At 40.2% G+C, this 19,783-nt stretch overlaps 1 protein-coding gene across 1 annotated transcript in view; it reads right to left on the bottom strand.

Annotated features, from left to right (window-relative positions):
- Nucleotides 1–13,741: 13,741 nt before the first annotated feature.
- The window catches only part of LOC138019177 (protein hook homolog), a 17,261-nt gene continuing 11,219 nt past the window's right edge, over nt 13,742–19,783 (bottom strand). The window contains exons 2-5 of the mRNA XM_068865873.1: nt 17,414–17,458; nt 15,704–15,745; nt 15,354–15,407; nt 13,742–14,898 (exon numbers count right to left, since the gene is read on the bottom strand). Coding sequence (XP_068721974.1) covers nt 14,815–14,898; nt 15,354–15,407; nt 15,704–15,745; nt 17,414–17,458 — 225 coding nt within the window. The 3' untranslated portion in view covers nt 13,742–14,814. The remainder of the gene's footprint in view (nt 14,899–15,353; nt 15,408–15,703; nt 15,746–17,413; nt 17,459–19,783) is intronic.

The raw sequence follows: 19,783 nt of genomic DNA, 5'->3' as shown, positions 1-19,783 counted from the left end.
CATTTATGGTCAAACTTTATAACACTTGACAGAAAAATAAACTTACGAAAACCCGGTATTTTGCCATCCGGTAGCCAGGTTTTTAACCTCAGAAAAGGATCTGTTTCGTCGTACGAACGTGTGAGGACCTGTGAGCCAAAGGGCCTCTGTTGGTATGACTTCTGGGTGACCCCTTAAATGGTCTTAATGACCCCCCAACTTGAAAAACATTGTCTGGAACGGTGCACGTACCACAGGCTACCCAGTGTACCCTTCGGAGGGTCTAGTTTTTATAGCTCGGAGTATTTCATATATTCTTTTGTAAAGCTTTTTGTCCTATTGTTATCTAGCCTTTTTTAGTTTTTATCACTTACCTTTTGTAACGCTTAGTACATGTTTCCACATTTTTATCGCTTTTAATATTCTCACGTGTGATTTTACTTCTTATAGGCAAAGTTTTATTCATTTTTTTTTTCAAACTTGAAAATGATCTCAGCGAGATCGAAACGTCGAAAAATTTTATCGTTAGTTTTTATCTTAAAATGTTTTATCATGGTTTGTATTTTATTCTACATTATTGTTCAATTGCTTTTGTAAATATATAACTTAATTCTTGTATTTTCGCTCGAAGTCATTAGCTTTTTTAGCTACTCTCCTGCTCATGTAGTTTGCTATCATAATTGGGAGGGTAACGCATGGAGGTCGACCTGTGAAAGGGACTCTGTGTCCTTCTCTCCTCGGGCATTGCCCCTTTAATTAAAGTGCCTGCGAAGCGATATTCTTACATACATACATACTTGGAAAAGCTCAAATTTCAAATGCACAATTATAAAGTTTTAGAACCTTGCAATGAAAATTAGCGATCGACTTCGGTTTTTGGAAGTAACATAAAAGACCCGAACGTGCAAATATAAAAAGGGCGGTCTCGGCTGAACCTATGACGCCGTTAATGTTACAAAGAAATGTTGAGGTGTAATAAAGGGATGTTGTTATATTCACTACTTGCACAATCCCATAATGCAATCTTGGGAGTTCTTTACGTAAAAACAATACAATTTTTTTACTCTTGGACTCTGAAGATCTCCCGAAAGAATCTGCTATCAAAGCGGACAGAATACCACCTTAGACGGGTCCCTTCTAACAACAGTTGCGAAACGAACGACTTGGGTATAACCATTACCGACCACCTCCCATGGTCTCGACACATTAAGCAGATCTTCCTGCAAGCAAACCGCCCTCTTGACCTTATTCACCGAATCTGCAGAGACATCAGTGACACTGACACCAGGAAACTCTTATATTGTTCAACTGTTCGTCTTAGGTTGGAATACGTCAGTGAACTACGGTCACCTTATACTTGTAAGGACAAACTCTTACTCAATAATGTCCAGCGCCGAGCAAAGAAATTTATCTTGAGTTAATTGAAAGACATGCCCCATAAAGACCGGTTGCACATACTTAATATATTGCCATTGGAGTATAGAAGGGAACTGAAAGACCTACAATCTTGGACAAAATAAATGGGAACTATACCCCTCCTCCCCTCCCCAATTTGATGGGAAAATGGCACGTTTTGGCTTTTGCGCGGCTTCATCCTTGATTTGGGGGGGTGGGGGGTTGCTGTTCCATTTTATTCTGTCCAAGATTGTAGTTCTCATTTTTAAAGCCAGTGTTAACGGGATGAAATTATAGAGGATTCCACTGTTTGGGATTTAAAATTGTGGCCGTTGGTCGTATAAACGGGTGTCCGCATTAACGAGGGTTTTCTATAAGAGAATGTATGGCCGCTTTGCCGGGCCAAAAAAAAGTGGCCGCAATAACGAGGTGACCTTGCTACCGAGGTTGCCTGGAGGCGGGGTTCTACTGTATATAACAAAGCAACTTCATGTCTGGTCTCTCGGGAAACTAGTTAGCTTTGTTTTCCGAGAGTCTTGAGGGAAACATCAGAACTCCAGGGAAAACAAAATTAGCTGTTACATTAAATTGTATATTATTAACACACCTGATTACCATCTTGGATTATTGGTCGAGCTTGAATAAATTAGGACAAAAATAGAGCCTGAAGCCACTCCTTTTACAGTGAGTCTTCGTGTTTAAAGCTGAACAAAATTACTAACAATAAAATATATATGTTCTCCTTTTCTCCTTTATCTCGATATTGATCCGCAATGCCGTAATGCAAATCCAAACTTAAAAATCATTAAGGGACAAATCGACATCAATGAACATTTGAAACAACCCCATTATTGTGAGTTTTTTTTTTTTTAGCAACGACAACAACACGTTTAGAAGGAGCTGGGCTTTTACTTCGTGTAGAAGACGCACATGACGTAACAAAATCTTTAGGGGTCTTTAGGGATTTAGAAATCTGATTAGGTATTGTTTCACGATTATTGTTCTATTGTTTTACGTCATGTGTGTCTTCTACACGAAGTAAAAGCCGTTCTGAGAACACTCTGAAGGAGGACTTCATTTTCTGTCACTTGAGCACTAATCCACTTCACTGCCTAAATTCCTTTGAATATAAACATATTTCGTTGTCCTTCCAATGGCAATGGATATATTCTTGAAAGAAATAAACCAATTAAAAAGAATGCTCACTTAAATATCAAGAGATATTTCGTGAACAATACAGTCATATTTCCAACATAAGAAGATAACTATTTTAAAATATCTTTGCTTGTTTTGGACACCCGTCTTTGACCTCGATCAATTCGTCAAAGATAAAATCGCACAAGTTGGGAATTTCCAGCTGGAAGACCTTCCCGTTGTTTTTATTTTTTCACGCAGATAAACAGTATTTCTCCACAGTATAGTTCCTCCGTTTTCAGTGTTAGGTGGTCTAAACCTGAATATCAGATACTTAGAAATAAACTTTAAAAAGTAGTTTAAAAAATAGGTACATGTACTTGTTTATTCTCGAATGACGAGATGTATCCCCCACACACGAAAGCAGTTGTTTGAAAAACATTACTTCAGTTCAATCTACCTAGACGGAAGAGACAAGGCATCATATTCAAGCCACCACAAGTTAAACTTTTAAAAAAGCTCGAAACCCTACTTTAATCAAAAGCCAGCTGTAAAACGCACTCTTGCTTTCCTTGTATAAATTTGGGCTACGACTTCGACAACGCCACAAAACATCATTATCATTGGTCAAGAGAGGGAAAAAAATCGTGCTGCACGTGCGGCACACTTTTATTGCTGTACTCGGCATAACATCAATTCTTTATTTTTAATCTCAAACCGCTCGCATAAATTCAATTTTAGGATAATTCGCCCACATTGTACGAAGTGAACGAGATGAAAGTTACCGCGAAAGTTACACTTTAAAGTGACGTTTCTCACGTTTTCGTCGTTCGGTCGGCGACGTAGATTATAAAGTCCCCAGCCTAGCTACTGGATTGTTCGCGTTGATTTAAGTGGATTGAACTTGAAAATGAAAGTCGGATGAAAAGTTGTGTTCACATGTACTCACAGTTGATCACCCTGTCTAAAAATAGTTCTATTCTCTTTCGCTTCGCTCAGCCGAATAGAAAACATTTCTATTATAAGTAATAACGCAAAGACAACAGTTAGTGGAGGGAGCCGCCAGCAATTATCGAGTTTATTACAAAATTCTGAATAGTGTTAAATACAAGAGTCGTGATAAATAGTAGAAAATACAATACAGTGAAAATAAACGTATGATAAACAATCAAGAAAATAACAAAATAAGTGGAATGAAAAATAGCCTCGAGTAAACTGGTCGGCGTCAAGTGGTGTGATATTAACAAGGAGTGGTTTATAAAGGGCCTGATTGCCCCCCTATGGGAGTAGCTAACAATACAAGCTCATTAACAACTAAAAGAAATACATTTTATAATAATAATAATAATAATAATAATAATAATAATAATAATACTTATTTACGCTCATATCACGAGATGCTTTACCCAGCGACTGTTTTCTTGGATAAGACGTGAGCCAATTCACGTCTTTTTCGTATGCAGATTTCGCGTGCTTAACGTTGCGTGGTTTTCGCTTAAGAAATTTCCGTATCCAATTGTTTGGACTCGCGTGATCGATCGGCAAATATAAATAGTTCTAGTTCTAACCGTGTTCGCAGTTGAACATACACCACGATAAAGCTGGAAAACACCTTGCACAATGAAGGTCTACTGCGACGGCAAAGCTATCAAACCAGCAGCACTCGTCACCTACGAAGGTGTGAACAGTGTGTATCGCAAGAAAGGAGGAGAACTGCTGTACATCGAGGGATCACGCACTTTCGATACCCTTCGCTATGGGAAAAACGATTCCAAAGTTCCCTTCGAGTTCACCTTCACGGACAGGTACAACCACAAATGGAAAGTTGCGATTGATCAGGAGGACGACACCATCAACATGTTCATCCCGTGCGGGACTCAGATGCTTTGGTATGGCGCCGACGATAATCCAACCAGAACTGGGTCCGATGCTCAAACACAGTGGGCGTCGGTTCAGTTCAGCTGGCAAGATAAGACGTGGCTCCCTCCATATCATGCTGGGGTAAGAATCGCCTTCAATGGTTACAAAGATAGATCTACCGGGGAATGGAGTGTGGATACAGAACGCTGGAACAACATCCTAAATCTGGCCAAGAAAGGAACGGATGTTTCTGGAGCTGTTGTGGACCAAATTGAAAAGGGAGTCGCTATCGCTAAGAAACCATGAAGTCTTGTCTCACCGTTTTCCTCTAAGAAATTAAAGCTAATGCAGAGGAGTTTGACTCTGTAATGCCAAACAGATATTGATTCATGAATAATTAAAGTTCGTTATAAGCTAGGATTTTCGGTTCACTATCTTGGCTCCGAAAATTGCTCTGATGTGTAATGTCGGTCAGGTTAGTTTGAAATTTTGCCGTGTTGCTCTGATGAGCTGCAGTAGATAAAGAATACAATAAAGCGCGAATTTCTGTTTTGAGCTAACACAAGAATAATTAAGTAAAGCTATTATGTACAAGTATAGCAATAGCGCAGAGAAGCCTCTACGTAGAGGCGTCCATCATGGGCGTAGCTAAAATTCTTCAAAGGGGGTGGGGGTCACATTCTCTCACACCAACGGTACTTACGGGTCATCCACGGTGTTTTTTTTTTTCGGGGGGGGGGGAGGGGGGAGGTTAGCCTACAAAATAGCTGCCTACTATCGCTCTCAGACGTCCGTTCACGGACCGTTGATTTCAGTGATCCAGTCTGCGGTTAAAAAAAAAATCTAACCACGTGATAACATTTTTTTGGCTCTGCGGTTTCGAAGATAACGAAAACGTGGCGCTATTCCTTCGTTCTTCCCACGGCCGAGAAAAGCAAAAAAGCTGAAGAAAAGTTTCCACCTGGTTCTTATTTCCTCAGCCATGGGTTTTTCTGGGTTACCCGTAATAGCTTCGGCCGGTTTTACTCACCGTCAACATCGTCTCGCCCTTTTCTCTTTGGGGAGAGCAGTAGAAAAGAGCGTCACGAGATTGGTATTTTCCAAACCGTAGAGCCAGAAAAAATGTTATCTCGTGATCAGAATGTTTTAACCACAGTCTGAAATTAACGGTCCGTGACGTGGGCTGAAAAAAGGCCCTTGTCAACGGACGTCTGAGATCGATAGTACATGAAGAAAGGGGGTGTTTACATGAGACCAGGACAAACTCAAACCGGCGTGAGTTCGTATCGGCCTCCATACATTGTTTTTTATGCGTTTACATGATCGGTAACAATGACAATGACAATGAACTCAGACCGGTCTGACTTCGTCTCGGTTGCTGGACCAAGACGAGAAATTCTCGTACAGGTCTGATGTAAATGACAACAAATCGCAGACCGGGTCCACAAATTTCAAGCCTGTATGCTTTTGGGACAGCCATATATTTATTAGAAAATACATATCGTTTCATCCCGAAACCAGCTGCAGGCACCAAGCATCTCGTCCCGGTTTCATGTAAATACCCTCTAAGTTGCAGGTGACATAAATTACTCTGTTCTAGTCTCACAGATATGGTTCGTATTATGTTTTTGACCGCCACAAAGGGGGGAGGGGGGGGGGGGGGAGGAGTAAAGGGCAACCCAGGACCCCCCTGGCTACGCCCCTGTCCATAGAGGCGTCCACATTGCGTCCATAACTGCGAGGATCATAGTTTTACTTCATTTCATATCCGCAGATCAGTATGTGATTCATTTCATATGTGATTTCGTTCATTGACAAGAATAATTGAAGTCCATTATAAATTAGGACCTTAGTCTGGTTCGCTAGGCTCCAAAGATTGCTTTGTGTGAAATCCAGCTAGGTTGGTTTGAAATCAGCTCTGACGAGATGCAGTTACTTCGAAGGTCATTGGCAAAACATGGTTATTGAAGGTGGAGAGATTCAGCTGAGTAAAGAAAAATATTTGAGGTTAGGTACCTCAAGCAAGGGCTTTTTTTGAGTGACAGGGCAGCAGCCAAAAGTGCTTGTTCTGCTTTTTTGATCGACAGTTTTAGCCCCAAATTTTAAGAATATTGACGGTCCGTGTAAGAGTAAATACACTAAGGAATAGAAACGTGGTAGGTATCACACAGACAGACTAAAAGAAAATAGTAAACTCCTCACCTCAGTACGTTTTCCGTCCGCCGATCAAAACACCTTTAAAAAAATCTTTTTATAACAGTGCAATTGACGTAACTATCTCTAAGACAATTAATATTTTGCTCTTTTCGCAAGCTATTGTAATGCGAGGAGGCTACACCAATCAGAAAGGAGGAAATAATATGAACAATAATTTATGAAGCCTCTTATATGGTTTCCTAATTTCTCTCATTGCACCATTAAAAGTACATTTCCTTGATTAAACCAGGACCCACCTCTGACATCTCTTTCTGTGATACTTCATCTCTTCTAAGCGCTTTTGTTTTTGTTTAAGGACATAAACTATATCAAAATGATCTTTCGCCCAAGCATCGCATGATAACTTGCAGTGCGGTTTGGTGAGCTACAATACTTGGGATTTGAAAGGTCAATTCTTTTGTTGAAACGACTTGGTTGTTGATGCAAGTGAAGTTAAAAGACCCCCCACCCCCTAGTTGACTTAGTAGGTTGAGCATTGGACTGCATTTCTGTGAGGTCGCGGCCAGACCAACATTCAGGGTTTTTAAACAATGAGGAGAAAGTTCCGCCTTTGTAATGACATCTGCTAATGGTTGAACTCAGTCTCTAGTCTTCTAGGATAAGGACGATGAACCGTACGCCCCGTCTCACAAGTCTTTAATATTCATAATAATATGGGACGTGGAAGAACCCACACACTATTCGCAAAGACCAGGGCATGCGGGAATTCCCGGTGATAGTCTGTTCTCTGAAGGTCGACTCCGTGTTCTATTGTTGACTCAGTCTGCTCTGTCCCATAATGTATAAATAAAATGAAAAGTTTCATTGTTGACACTGTTACCTACAACACATTTAAAGCTGAAGAAATTAACAACAAAGAGATACTTATGTTTTTTGATACCAATGCTATTCAATGTCGCAAAGTACATCCAAACTAAGCAAACTACCAGAGTTTTTACATCAGTCAGTCAGTTAGTCCGCATCCGTCGCCGGTGCCATGACATAATTCTTCCACAAGGACACCCTGTTCAACATAGCCTTTTGCAGCTCTTTAACTTCCAATCCTGTGTCATCCTCCAGTACTTTCTTCAGCGACAGAGGCGATTTCGTGATAAGCAGACCAAAATTTATGGAAGAAAATGCACATGATTAGATGCACGCAGATTTCAGTAAAAAGCGTCACAATGTGTCCGCTTGCTCTTGTGAAGTAATTTAACGTCACAGAGTGTCGCTCAAATGCTGCTGTTCAGGTAACGATAACCTGTTGCATTTACGCTGACCTAAAAACAACCGAAACGTCATTGTTAGAAATAGGTAGCAAAGGCTTAGACTGAAAGGCACACTTCGGAAAATTTCTTTTTATGTAACGAAAACCATGTACAATTTTCAAAAACTGTTTAATTTTAGTCAGCTGTATCAACTAAACAAAAGACATTCTCATCGAACGCGACTGCAATAGTTATGCTCCTGTTTAAAAGGATAAAAGACTGACTATTCTTCAGCACAGTTTTGCAGTTAAGGGTTCAGTGTGACTACTTCTGTCGATAGCGTCTCCTGTGGCCTTAACTAACGGTATATTTCAACACTTTCTTTGTTTAGGCCTGTTTTAAACGTCGCACTTTACATGTGCCGAATCTAATGCAAATGAGCAAAAACAATTGATTTTTCTCATTTGCATTAGATTCGGCACATGTAAAATGCAACGTTTAAAATGGGCCTTAGTTTTACAATTATTTCCTCACTAATTACGACTTCTTACAAAATTATAGAACTTGTATCTAAAAATTCTAAATTGCCGGGAATTACAGTGCGGCGCGCCTTACCGTGGCGACCTATCAAAGTTTTTCACAAATTTTCCACCAATCAGGATGTGTGAATTTGATTGACAGTCACCCCTCCTTGCAAAGTTCGCACAGTTGTAAGTTGAACACCGTTGCATGCGTTGTTGAGTTGACGTATTTACACGTAATTGTCAAATGTAAAACTTTGTTGGGTGGCCACGGTAAGGCGCGTAGCACTGTAACACTAACCTTAAGAATCAACAATATGTTTCTCCAACTTTTTAGCGCACGATTCTGATAAGTCTGAAGTGTCAGCGGTCTCCTCACCCAAACCCGCCCAAAATGGGCGTGGCGGGCGAGAGGGACGTCTGAATACTCAATGTTGTCCCGTTACGTCATGTACTTTTACGAAAATGGTAAGTAATCTGTGATTGATAAAGAACTCAAAAGTCTTGCAATGCGCTTTGCGAAATTAGACTGAGGAAATTTATTGGCTATTTGTGCCTACTCTAGTTTCAGGCAAAGTCGTGGTGCAGGAGGGAAGGCAAATGCGACTACTGAAGTATTCGAAGCAAGCTCACGCAATATGTTCCTCGCGTTTGGGTTAACGCAGTTAAAAGACGGGAAAAAGCAAGCACTTTTATTACTTGGTTTCTGGACATGATGTTCTTGTGAACCAGTTCCAATTCAACTGGTTTTGACAAGTCTCTAATCTACTAACTCGCACCATTTGTTGTGAACGAAATGTGCCAGAAAAAGGGAAGAGTCACACTGCCGCCGTGTTGGTGACTTCTCCTTTGATTTCATTAACCAAACTTGAAGACCAGATGAAATATCGGCAAGATTTTTGCACAGGTCCCTAATTAATGGGCCCTTTCCGAGTTGCTGTTTGTCTCGGTTTCGAAGTGAGTCTTGGTGCTCAACTATTGTAAGGGAAATGAGTTTCATTTACATAAGAATACGCAACTTATTTCCATTTGAATGGTTGTGCACACAGGACTCGCTTTGAAACTGAGGCATGCAGCAACTCGGAAATGGGCTATTAAGATGCGTATGCTCCTTCTTTTATGAAAACAACAGCGGTAGCAATAGACGTCCTCTGGGACAGTGGCGCTTTGTTCTTTTTATAGGTGGTTTGCAACCAATCTCTAGAGACACAGATAACAATGATGTAATGTACAATTGCTGGTGGACGAACAAAAGGAGCCAATCAGAGATCTTTTGTTTTCGTCCACTAACTTGGCGACGATGACGTAACGTGAAAATTATATGGACTTTAGAAAAACCGGTCGATTTTGCGTCTAAAATACGGCAAATGGAACATTCTTTCTTGCTGTTTTAGCACTTTTCCTGCAATTTTAGCGATTTTTCAATATTACAATAAGCGGAAGAAGTGGACTTTCTAATAAATTTTGTAATAGGGTTTAGATTCTCAAATGTAACAAACAGACCAAACAAAAGTACGGTTATCAAAAATTTAAGACCTACCTGCCCTTTTTGCGGTGTGTTGTTTTTTCTTCTGTTTGCGAATTCGCCGAAGCACTGCAAAGTGTATGTTTTCTTTCAAGTCTTTCCTGCTGTACGGGGCACACTTCTTTTTACTCAAAACCATGCATGTCATTTCAATGCCCTGCTTAACTATGAGATTATGATAGCACTCTCTTATAGGCAATCGTAATAAATAAAACAAACTCCTCAAATATCGGCACTAAAGTACCGGACATGGAATGGGAAACCATCGGACGAAACGCGCGGCCTTCGGCCTCAAACGAAAACCCTGCCGGCAAATATATGCCTCTTTCAGCTCGGTCGTGGGTCAAAATTATGGCTATTTTTGCTGACTTACGGAACATTTTGGTACAGAAAAAGTGAAAAATCGAGAGGAGTTGGTAAGATATGGTTGTTGAAGGTGGACTGAGATTCATCTGAGTAAAGAAAAATATTTGAGGTTAGGACCTTAAGGAAGGGCTTTTTGAGTGACAGGGCAGCAACCAAAAATGCTTTGTGTTCTGCATTTTTGATCATGGCGACAGTTTTAAGCACAGATATATCATATCTGTATCTCCGAGCATTTACCCTCCCAACCATGATGCACCACAGAAGACAGAACTACATGCCCTACTCTTTGCGACAAGTGTGTGGGTTCTTTTACATCCCACAGGGTTATGAACATTGAAGGGTTGTGGGAGGGGACCTACGGTTTATCGTCCTTATGCGAGAAGACTAGAGAGTCTAACCATTTGCAGGTGTAATTACAAAGGCATCACTTTCTCCTCGGTTATTTAAAGACCCTGAGTGTTGGTCCACCGGAGTTGAGCGCACTGCCTCCCACCTTTAATGCGGTTCATAACAAGATGGGACGTGAAACTGAAAACCCATGATATTCGCAAAGACTAGGGCATGCAATTCCCGGTGTTGTGGGCTGTTGTATAGTTTGTTCTCTATTACGTTCACTAACCCTCGGAGGTTCACCTGGTGCAATGGACTCAGTGTCCTGATGTTGACTCAGTCTCCATAGGATTTGTCCCATAGTACACAAATGAAATGAAACGCTTCATTGTTAACACTGTTACCGAAAACAAATTTAAGGCTGAAGAAAGTTTAGGAACAAGGAGATATCTTTTTCAGCCTTGTTTTATACAAAATCTCTTAAGAACTATGCAAAATTGCCACGAATACCGATGCTTTCTCTTCCTATCCGTTACCTCTCGAAACAAGTCTTCGGGTTATAATTCTAACTGCGTTGAAAGGAGAAAAATTAAGAGTAAGTTTTAAATAGAGAAAACGGAGCTGCCTCACACATAAATGAATAAAATGTCAGTTCGCTGCTCACACTTCTGCGAATGAATTTGGAGACAGAAAAACTGAGTTTTTTTTTTGTTTTTTTTTCGCTCGACTCGGCCTTCGTCTTTCCTAGTGCAGATAACAAAGAGATGAGATTATTACTTGCGATGAAATCAGTCAGTCCGTACTGACTAGAGTGTCTTCACGTGACGTCACGGCGGCCATGTTGGTGTTCCTAAACAATGGAATGGTGGCCATGTTGGTGTACCCAACTAACCCTCCCGGAATTAAGCTCTATTCTCATGCAAACGTTTTCTTTTGTTTCGGTGGAAAAACAAGGTTGCTGATCACGTGAGTGAAAACACTCTATAGACCAAATCGGTTAACTCAATGTTGTACCCAGTTCAAACCCTTTGGGAATAAAACGTTTTGTTTCAGGTATTTCCACATCATTGAAGGGTGCGTTCCTTTGGGATGATCCGAAAAAGGATCACTGATCCAAGATCACTTGGATCATGGTACATTAAAGGAATTGGAAAATCCTTTCCCAGAATGGATTCATCGTTCGTTTGATGCACCGTGATTCAAGTGATCTTGGATTAGTTGTCCTTTTTTGGACGCACCCTAAGAATGCTAACCTCGCGAGATTTGAATTGGATACAACATTGAGTTAGCCGATTTGGTCTATCAAAATTAGGTCTTCGAAAGGAGATTCTTTCTTCAGTGAAGTTCTGCCTTCATTGTATTCACAAAGGGGTCAGTGTAAAACGCAGACTGCAGACCGGGGGTAAAATGCAGACTGAGGTTATAATTTAACTGTTGAAAAAGTCCAAACCCATTAGAAATGCTAACAGTTAAGCCTAAATATTGTTTTAGGTCTCATTAGGCCTAAGGTTAGCATTTCTAAGGGGTTTGGGCTTTTTCAACATTTCCGTTATAACCTCAGTCTGCATTTTACCCCTGGTCCGCAGTGTGCGTTTTACACTGACCGATTCACAAAGGTTCTTTCTTTGTGCAAGAGATTTCAAGGAGTTATAGTGAACTTGCCAGCTTGGTGTGGCCCCCCGGCTTGCAAACCAGACGGAAGCTTTGTAGAAGTTCAATGTTGTGCTAGTACAGATGAGTGTTATTGTGTAGTCAGGGTAGGCAGGGAGGTACAAGGAACTCGACAGAAGGGACCACCGGACTGCAAAGGTGAGATCTCAGAGACGTAAAATATGCATATATGTTATTTGCCAGCTGGGAGGTCCGTATGGCGAAAAACTGAAACCGAGGTGAGGTCTTGAAAATGCTGCCCGAGACCACAAACCGAGTGCAGCTTTTTCAAGACCGAGGTCACAGTTTATCGCTCGCTACACGGACCGACCCTTAGCTGGTAAATAACTTATTTATAACTTATCAAAGTGCGAACAAGCAAGGCGCAAGTCATTGGCTAATGGGACATTATTTGGGCAGTTTGTACCAACATGTAGAGCGGATGGGTCATATGAGCCCACGCAATCCTCGCCCAGCACGGGATAGTGTTGTTGTGTTGATAAGAATGTTGAAATGCTAGACGGCTCCTTCGTCCGATTCAACCATCCGAAATGCTAGCATGGTGGATCGAGAGCATGTGCATGTATCGGTATGTAATATATTTCAATGGCACTGACAACAGACGATTGTTGTAAGTGTTGACATCAAAATGTCGTAGTTAAAGGGAACCTCAATTCCACCCCCCTCCCCACCTCCGCGTATCACAGTTTCCAGGGTTTATACTATGCCATAGAAAATACAGCCAATCAGAATGCGGGAAGCCGTTATACATTCGTCAGTACTCCACCAAACTTTCCCATTGATCAGTGCAATTCAACGGTATCACACCCAATCTTTCCATCGTGCCTTGCTGGCCACTTTATTTTCTATGGCATGGTATAAAATAGTTATGCAACCCTTTCTCGTGGTATACCGTGGAATATCCCACTCGTCACTTAAGAAAAAAGAAAATACAAGTGACTCGTGGGATATTTCACGGTATACCACTCGAAAGCGTTGCATAACTATTATTTATCAAACGAGTCCATAATTAACCACTGCAAGAAAGATTTTCAAGGTGTAAGCTGACGATTCTGGCCATTCTTTGGCATTCATCAGAGCTGGGTTCGAAATTTAAATTATATTTCAGTTTCACTCTCTTTCGTCCACGGGGAGATCCTCCCAAAATTACCGGCTTGATTGAAGTTCCTCTTCCTATCCGTTTCTCTCGCGAAATGATCTGTGCAAGAAAGAGTGTCATGGGGAGAGAAATACGTACAAGAGACAAGGGAGAAAGCCAGCAAGAAGTATTCTGTTTCCTAAAGCCGATGATACACGGTTCAACAACTTGCAACATTTGTTGCTCAACAAATGTTGAACAATGTTGCACAAACGTGTCGAACGGAATAGAGCTGGTCTCTATTTTCGTTCAACGTCGTTCAAGAACATTCAACGTGTTGAATGGCATATTTCAACATTCAACACGACACGACACACTGTTCAACATTTGTTGAACAAGAGCTGCAACATTTGTTGATCAACAAATGTTGAACCGTGTACCATCGGCTTAAGACTCAAAGTATCAGTCGAATGTCCTCTTTGCCATAGCCTTTTATTTCATCCGCGTGTATTCTTTTTGCATTTAAAAAATGAAAGAGACTAACTTCTAAAACGAAAGTAAAGTTAACACTAAAATTTACAAAAATGTCAACCTGAGTGACATGGGCGAACCAAGTCTAAACGACTAAAGGCGCTGTTACACTGTGCAATTTTTCGTGCAACTTGTCTAGCAACGCCATTTCTACAAAAGTTCGCAAATTTCGAAACAAGTTGTTTTACGCGTGTTACACTGAGCAATGATTCATGCAACTTGTCTCGTTTCGATGATCACATGAGGTTAAAGGAACGTTTTCATTGGCGGGTGCCGCAAACCGTTGCCACGCAAGTTGCAGGAAAGATGTCACACTTCGCCATGCTTACAAAATTCGTTCAGTGCAACCGTTGCGGAAAGTAAAACTTTCCGCAAAGGTTTCTGCAACTGGTCTCGCAACGTTTTTGGCCGTTGTAAGGAAAGTTACATTGGGCAAAGATTCGTGCAACTTGTCTCGCAATGGCGTTGCGAGACAAGCTGCACAAAAAATTGCACAGTGTAATAGCGCCTTCAAGCATAAGTAGAGGTATCGCCATACAATCGTTAGGAAAAGTCAAAAAAAAGGTCGAAGAAAAAGGCGAGAAAAAGTAGGGGGAAAAGTCGGAAATAGACTCGAGAGTAAAGTCGGGATATAAAAATTAAAATTAATAAATAAAAAAAACAGAATTGAATATCGACGAAAAGGCTAAGTGGGCTCCTTATTAATTATTTCCGAATCCTCGTCTATTTCTTTATGCAATTCTTTTTTTCCATTCGCTCGGGTAATTACACAAGCACGAACGTTTCCACAGGCGTACTAAACTGCTGCATGTCCTTCCCATGGGTATCAAGCAAACTCTGAACCCGACACCAGAGTCACCATTCATACCAGTTAGAACAGATGAATGCCAAGAATGGGCGCATACTTGTTTGTGCCGCTGATTACTACTTCCAAGACAAGATCTGCGGGATCGCTGTTTGCTCGCCAACAATGACATTGTTACACGTGAAATCACTCGAAAAAGAAGTCCTCAATTTGACTCACATCAAAGCTTGTTTCCTCAAATTTTCTGATTGAATACTTTCAGTAGAAGAAATTAATGCTTCATTTTCATCCTCAAGCTCCTGCCCAGAAAAAGACAAGGAAACAAATTAATGTATATGTACAGAGTTCCATCTGTCCGAGAACATAAAAAATAAATAAATACGGGAGCAGAGTACAGAACCAACAAAAATAGTGGCCAATCAGAGGCCTGAACCTGGTAGGTCAAAATAATTTACATTTTTCACTTAAGTACGAACCCTAAATTGCCGGGGGGGGGGGGGGGGAAGACTCCCATATAAAAAGGGGAGGGATGCTCGTCGTCTCGCTTAGGGGTGTAAATTTTGGACTTTGGTCTCACTTAGGGTGTTCTGGGCACCATTAAAAGTCACTGTATTTTTTATTTCTTTGTGTTTTAATATGGTCTCTTTTAGGGGTCAAAAAAAGCTTGGGCCACACCCAGATTGGTCTCCAAGTATCCTGCCGCTTTTTATGTGGAAGTCACATTATTATAAGTAAAAAAAATAACTAAATCAACCTTCAGCTTCTTCTTTAGTCTGAGTACTTCAACTTCTTGTCTAAGTGTATCTACCTAAAGGAAAAAGCAACAATACTGCTTGTTATTAAAAACTCGATCATTGGATAATGCAATTCAAGAGTTTTCACTGGCTTAGCCATTCAGCAAATATGTACCATGCTCTGCCAAATGGTAAACGTGCACGTCATTAATTTTTTGGGGGCGTTTTTAGCTTGGTTTTCTATATTTTGGGGGCGTTTTTAATGCTCGAGGAATAATTGCTAATTATTTTTTGCACATTGCGACTTCTTAGCCTAACAGCAACTTGTTGTTCTATCACGTCCTACACATGCCTTTTCCATGAACAGTACCTTAGATTGAAGTGCCTCTGCATCTTTTCTTAAACTATTTTCCTTCAAATTAAAAAAGAAAAAAAAAATTTGTCAGTTCAAGAGGGGGTTCATGTATTTCCACTCTTAGTACAATGTACATGTATGTCATTAGCAACTGGTTGTCAGAAGGAAATGCAGTAGGCAGCTGCGTGTTTGAAAAGTAGGAATTGAATTTGTGTATTTACATGTATGAATACAAGGGATAAGTGGAAGTGGAGGAAAAAGTTGGGACGTAATAGTAACAATTATTTCGATTTTTAAAATAATCTATTTGTGGCTCCAATCAAAATCAATGCCAAGGAAATTCTAACCAACAACATTAATTTTGCATATTGAGACAAGTTTACTAGCAGGTTATCTTCCAAAAACAAGCGAGCTGATCCAGCAACAAGTTCAATATGGTCTATTAATGAATGACATTGATATGCTTGCAAGTAAGCTCAATACAGTGATGTTCACTAACAATCTAATAATCACTAATACGAATAATGAAGTGATCTTCGCAATTACATGTATGTAGACTATTTAAGCAATTGTCTCTTGAAAACCCCTTGGAAAAATTCAGCTGGCTCCAGCAGGATTCGAACCTATGACCTCTGCTATGCCAGTGCAATGCTCTATCAGCAGGTCTTTTTAAGTGTGTGGATCCCTTCACTCTTTTGTCTTTAACCTGCACTTCAAGTACACATGCATTCATTTCATTCAATAAGGTAGGAGATTTTGTTCTTTACGATGCCATACCAAATGTTCTTTTCGGAGTCATTTTGTGGTTGCAGCAGCTGATTTATGAGATTTCCATTTCACTTAAAACCTGATAATGATGTTTGCCCATAGAAACGTACCTGAATGACCCTTTTGGGAGTACGCCAGACTGGTCAATTAAAATTTACCTTAAAGAATTAACGCTGGGCCCTGGACCCAAAGATACAGTACATGCATGCCCTGGATAATGAAGAGGAGATTTGGTCAGACGATCACATGAGTTTGACTAGGATAATCTCATTATAACATGGACTGTGTTACTGTATACAAAACATTTTTAGAAACACGAGTGGTTGAATCCCAGGTGGCCCCACACTGAGGGTCTTAAAATAATCAAGATGAGCCTGCCTGAAAATCATTAGACTTTCAAGTCTCCTTGGATAGAGATTTTAATTGGCCCCATCTCACAACCCCCTGTTCCTGTGGTATTTTAACCCTTAAATAACCCCTGAACCGATCTCCATTGATGAGTAAAATCATCTGGCATTAGACAAAGTAAAATCTTTTAGTACCACTCTTAGGACGGAAACGGGAAAAGGGCAGATAGTTTTTTAGTAGACCTAAAATCAGTGACAAATTCATTTGGAATAGAGGCATAGTTCACGGTTTTGGACTTTCAAACCCCTCCCCCCTCCCCGCAAAATCAACCCTTTGACTCTGTCTCACGCCACACAATTTTACTTGTCAATGGGTTAAATAATTTACTACTCCAGAAATAAGATCAAGTGAAAACTTCTGTTCAAGAAGCAGGTCTGTTGCACCTAATGCGTCCTTTCACTCCTCAACGGGCTCCCGGCAGGTTAACAACATCTAGGTCCACTCAAAAACTAAATCCCCTTTAATCCTCTCTGTCATAAGAGTGATACCTATCGATTTTACTCTGTCTAACGTCAGAAGATTTTTACCCGTCAATGAGCAGTACTGTACCTTAACAATGTCCCTTTCATCATGATTGGTGGTTGGAAGAAATGTCTGAAAACATCATCAATACTATCAGTACAGGATAGTAACATAAATGTAATAAAATATGGTATGTATAATGGAACCACATGTAAGCAGGACAACATTTTTTTTCAGAAAAAAATTTGCCAGGAATGGAAGTCAAAGAAATGGCAATAAAATGATCTAAAGTGACACAATTAATTTTTAATTATCAATAACAATATATCTTGTTTACAAACATTGACATCACATTTCTATTGAAATTTAAATTTGCCAACCACGAAACAAAAGAAGTCATTGTTTCAACAGCCAATTAGGTTTTGCTTGCCATAAACTGTATTGATAACAACGGGTGATGTCACAAGAAACATCCCCATAGTGAAAATATTGCTGACGTCAGCTATTATCATTAATGTGCCAAGGTCCATTACCTCATTGGCTGTCAAAACAAAAGGTCTTTTGTTCCTGTGGTTGGCACATTTGAATAACAAATTAAAGTGTTTGTAAACAGATACATGTATCATCCCTATAGGTATTAATTTCTTAATCATCAATGATTGATATTGACTGCTGTTAGTACAGGTAATCACATGATTTTGAGTGCAGTTTGGAATAAATAAGCACAAGAAAAATCATGTGATTGCTTATTAATGATATACATTCAAAAAGTTCACTTTTATTCACAGGCACCCCAAGCTCAGTGTGAGCATGGCCAAGGTTGCTGCCTAACGGTCGCCCGGGGCACCCTATTTGCGAGCGCAGGCAACCAAATTTCTGAACAAGTAGGCCTTACTTGATTCATCCTCACTTTCTTGTAAATATGATCCCAGCTGGAATTAATTAGTTCTGGGCTCTTGAAAAAATGACTTGGGCTACTAACTTTTAATTTTGGAAGCCCGAAGGGCTCCCGGAAAATTTTCTTAGGCAGCAGCCTTGATGGCCTCCAAAAATATAAGTATGTGTATGGGAATCCCGATAAAAGGAGAAGATAACTACCGGTATATGAAAAAATTCTCAATTAAAAAGCCAAACCTTATTGCCATTGTGGATAGCTTCCTTCCTGCGCACTTATTTTCCAGATTGGACCCCATTTGAGCCATTTGTTATTATAAGTTCTTGGCTGTTAATGGTCTCATAAAATCCCAAGGCTGTCCAGAGACTACATGTAATGCAATAGCAGTCCTGCAAGCAACCTCAGGCGGTAGTTTGTTCACTCGATTGCAAGAAAACAGCTTTCAAAAGAGGCGCTTTATCACCAAAGTGGCCATCATTGGCTTTGACTGCTGTTTGTCAACCGCAAATTTCTTTATTCCCCTGGGTCTCTTGACATGACTGCATTGACTAAAGCCTTCACAGAATTACCATGCAAATAAACTTTGTTCTCATAGGATATTGTGCTAAGAATATTTGGTTGCTGGACTTACTGAAGCCAGTGAAATTTAATTATTAGCATCTGAGAGAAAAAAGTCGTGTCGGGAGACCCATGGGAATAAAAAAAATTTGCTGTTGACAAACTATGGAAACAAATTTTATCTGCATAATTATTTATGTTAATTCCTTGAAGGCTTGATAAATACATTACAGTTACGATCGCACACAGCCTACTACGTACAAAGTCCTGTTAACTAATAAAAGCGGCATGAATGCACAAAAGTTTGCTCACCACGGCTTTCATTCTTGCATCTTTCAACATTTCCCGGCTTCATGAATGTTTTTGAAGTTTGTCAACACGAAGGAGGAATAACTCTGATTGGAGGACTGAGACAATACAGGGAGAAATTTGGGGTTGACAAACTACCGTCTGCCACCCCAGTAAGGGTCAATTCGTTATCAATGGTCGAAGCCATGGCCACTTTGGTGATAAAGAGTCTCTTTCGAAGAGGTCGCTTGCAGGACTGCTATTGCATTGATGGTGGGTTGAGATGAAAGTTTAACCTTTGTCAATTGAGTCTGACATGGAATTGTGACTGTGGGAACATTTTATCCAGGAATATTTGACTCAAATTGGTGGCTCCTGAGAATTTAGTCTCCAGCCTCAGGATTTTACTATATAATGTACCGTTGACAACCGAGAAATTGAAAAATGGCTCAAATGGCGTCAGATCTGGAAAATAACCTAACAGAAAGGAAGCTACCCACAATGGCAATTAGGTTTGGCTTTTTAATTAAAATTTTTTTCACATAATTATCTTCTTAAGCCTTTTATTAGGATTTCCATACAAATCCTTATAATTTTGTAAGCCATGGTCACTCTGAGCTCACTTATGTCCAGAAATGGACCTAATTAGATGCACATCCAATTTTGACATCCGACACGAAGTGTCCCTTTAAGTCTAAGCAATTGCTACCTATCAG

The sequence above is a fragment of the Montipora capricornis genome, chromosome 10 (assembly GCF_036669925.1).
Source record: "Montipora capricornis isolate CH-2021 chromosome 10, ASM3666992v2, whole genome shotgun sequence".
In the NCBI taxonomy this organism is placed as follows: domain Eukaryota; kingdom Metazoa; phylum Cnidaria; class Anthozoa; order Scleractinia; family Acroporidae; genus Montipora; species Montipora capricornis.
The sequence above is the reverse complement of the archived record's forward strand: the minus strand, read 5'-3'. Positions and strand labels throughout refer to the sequence as shown.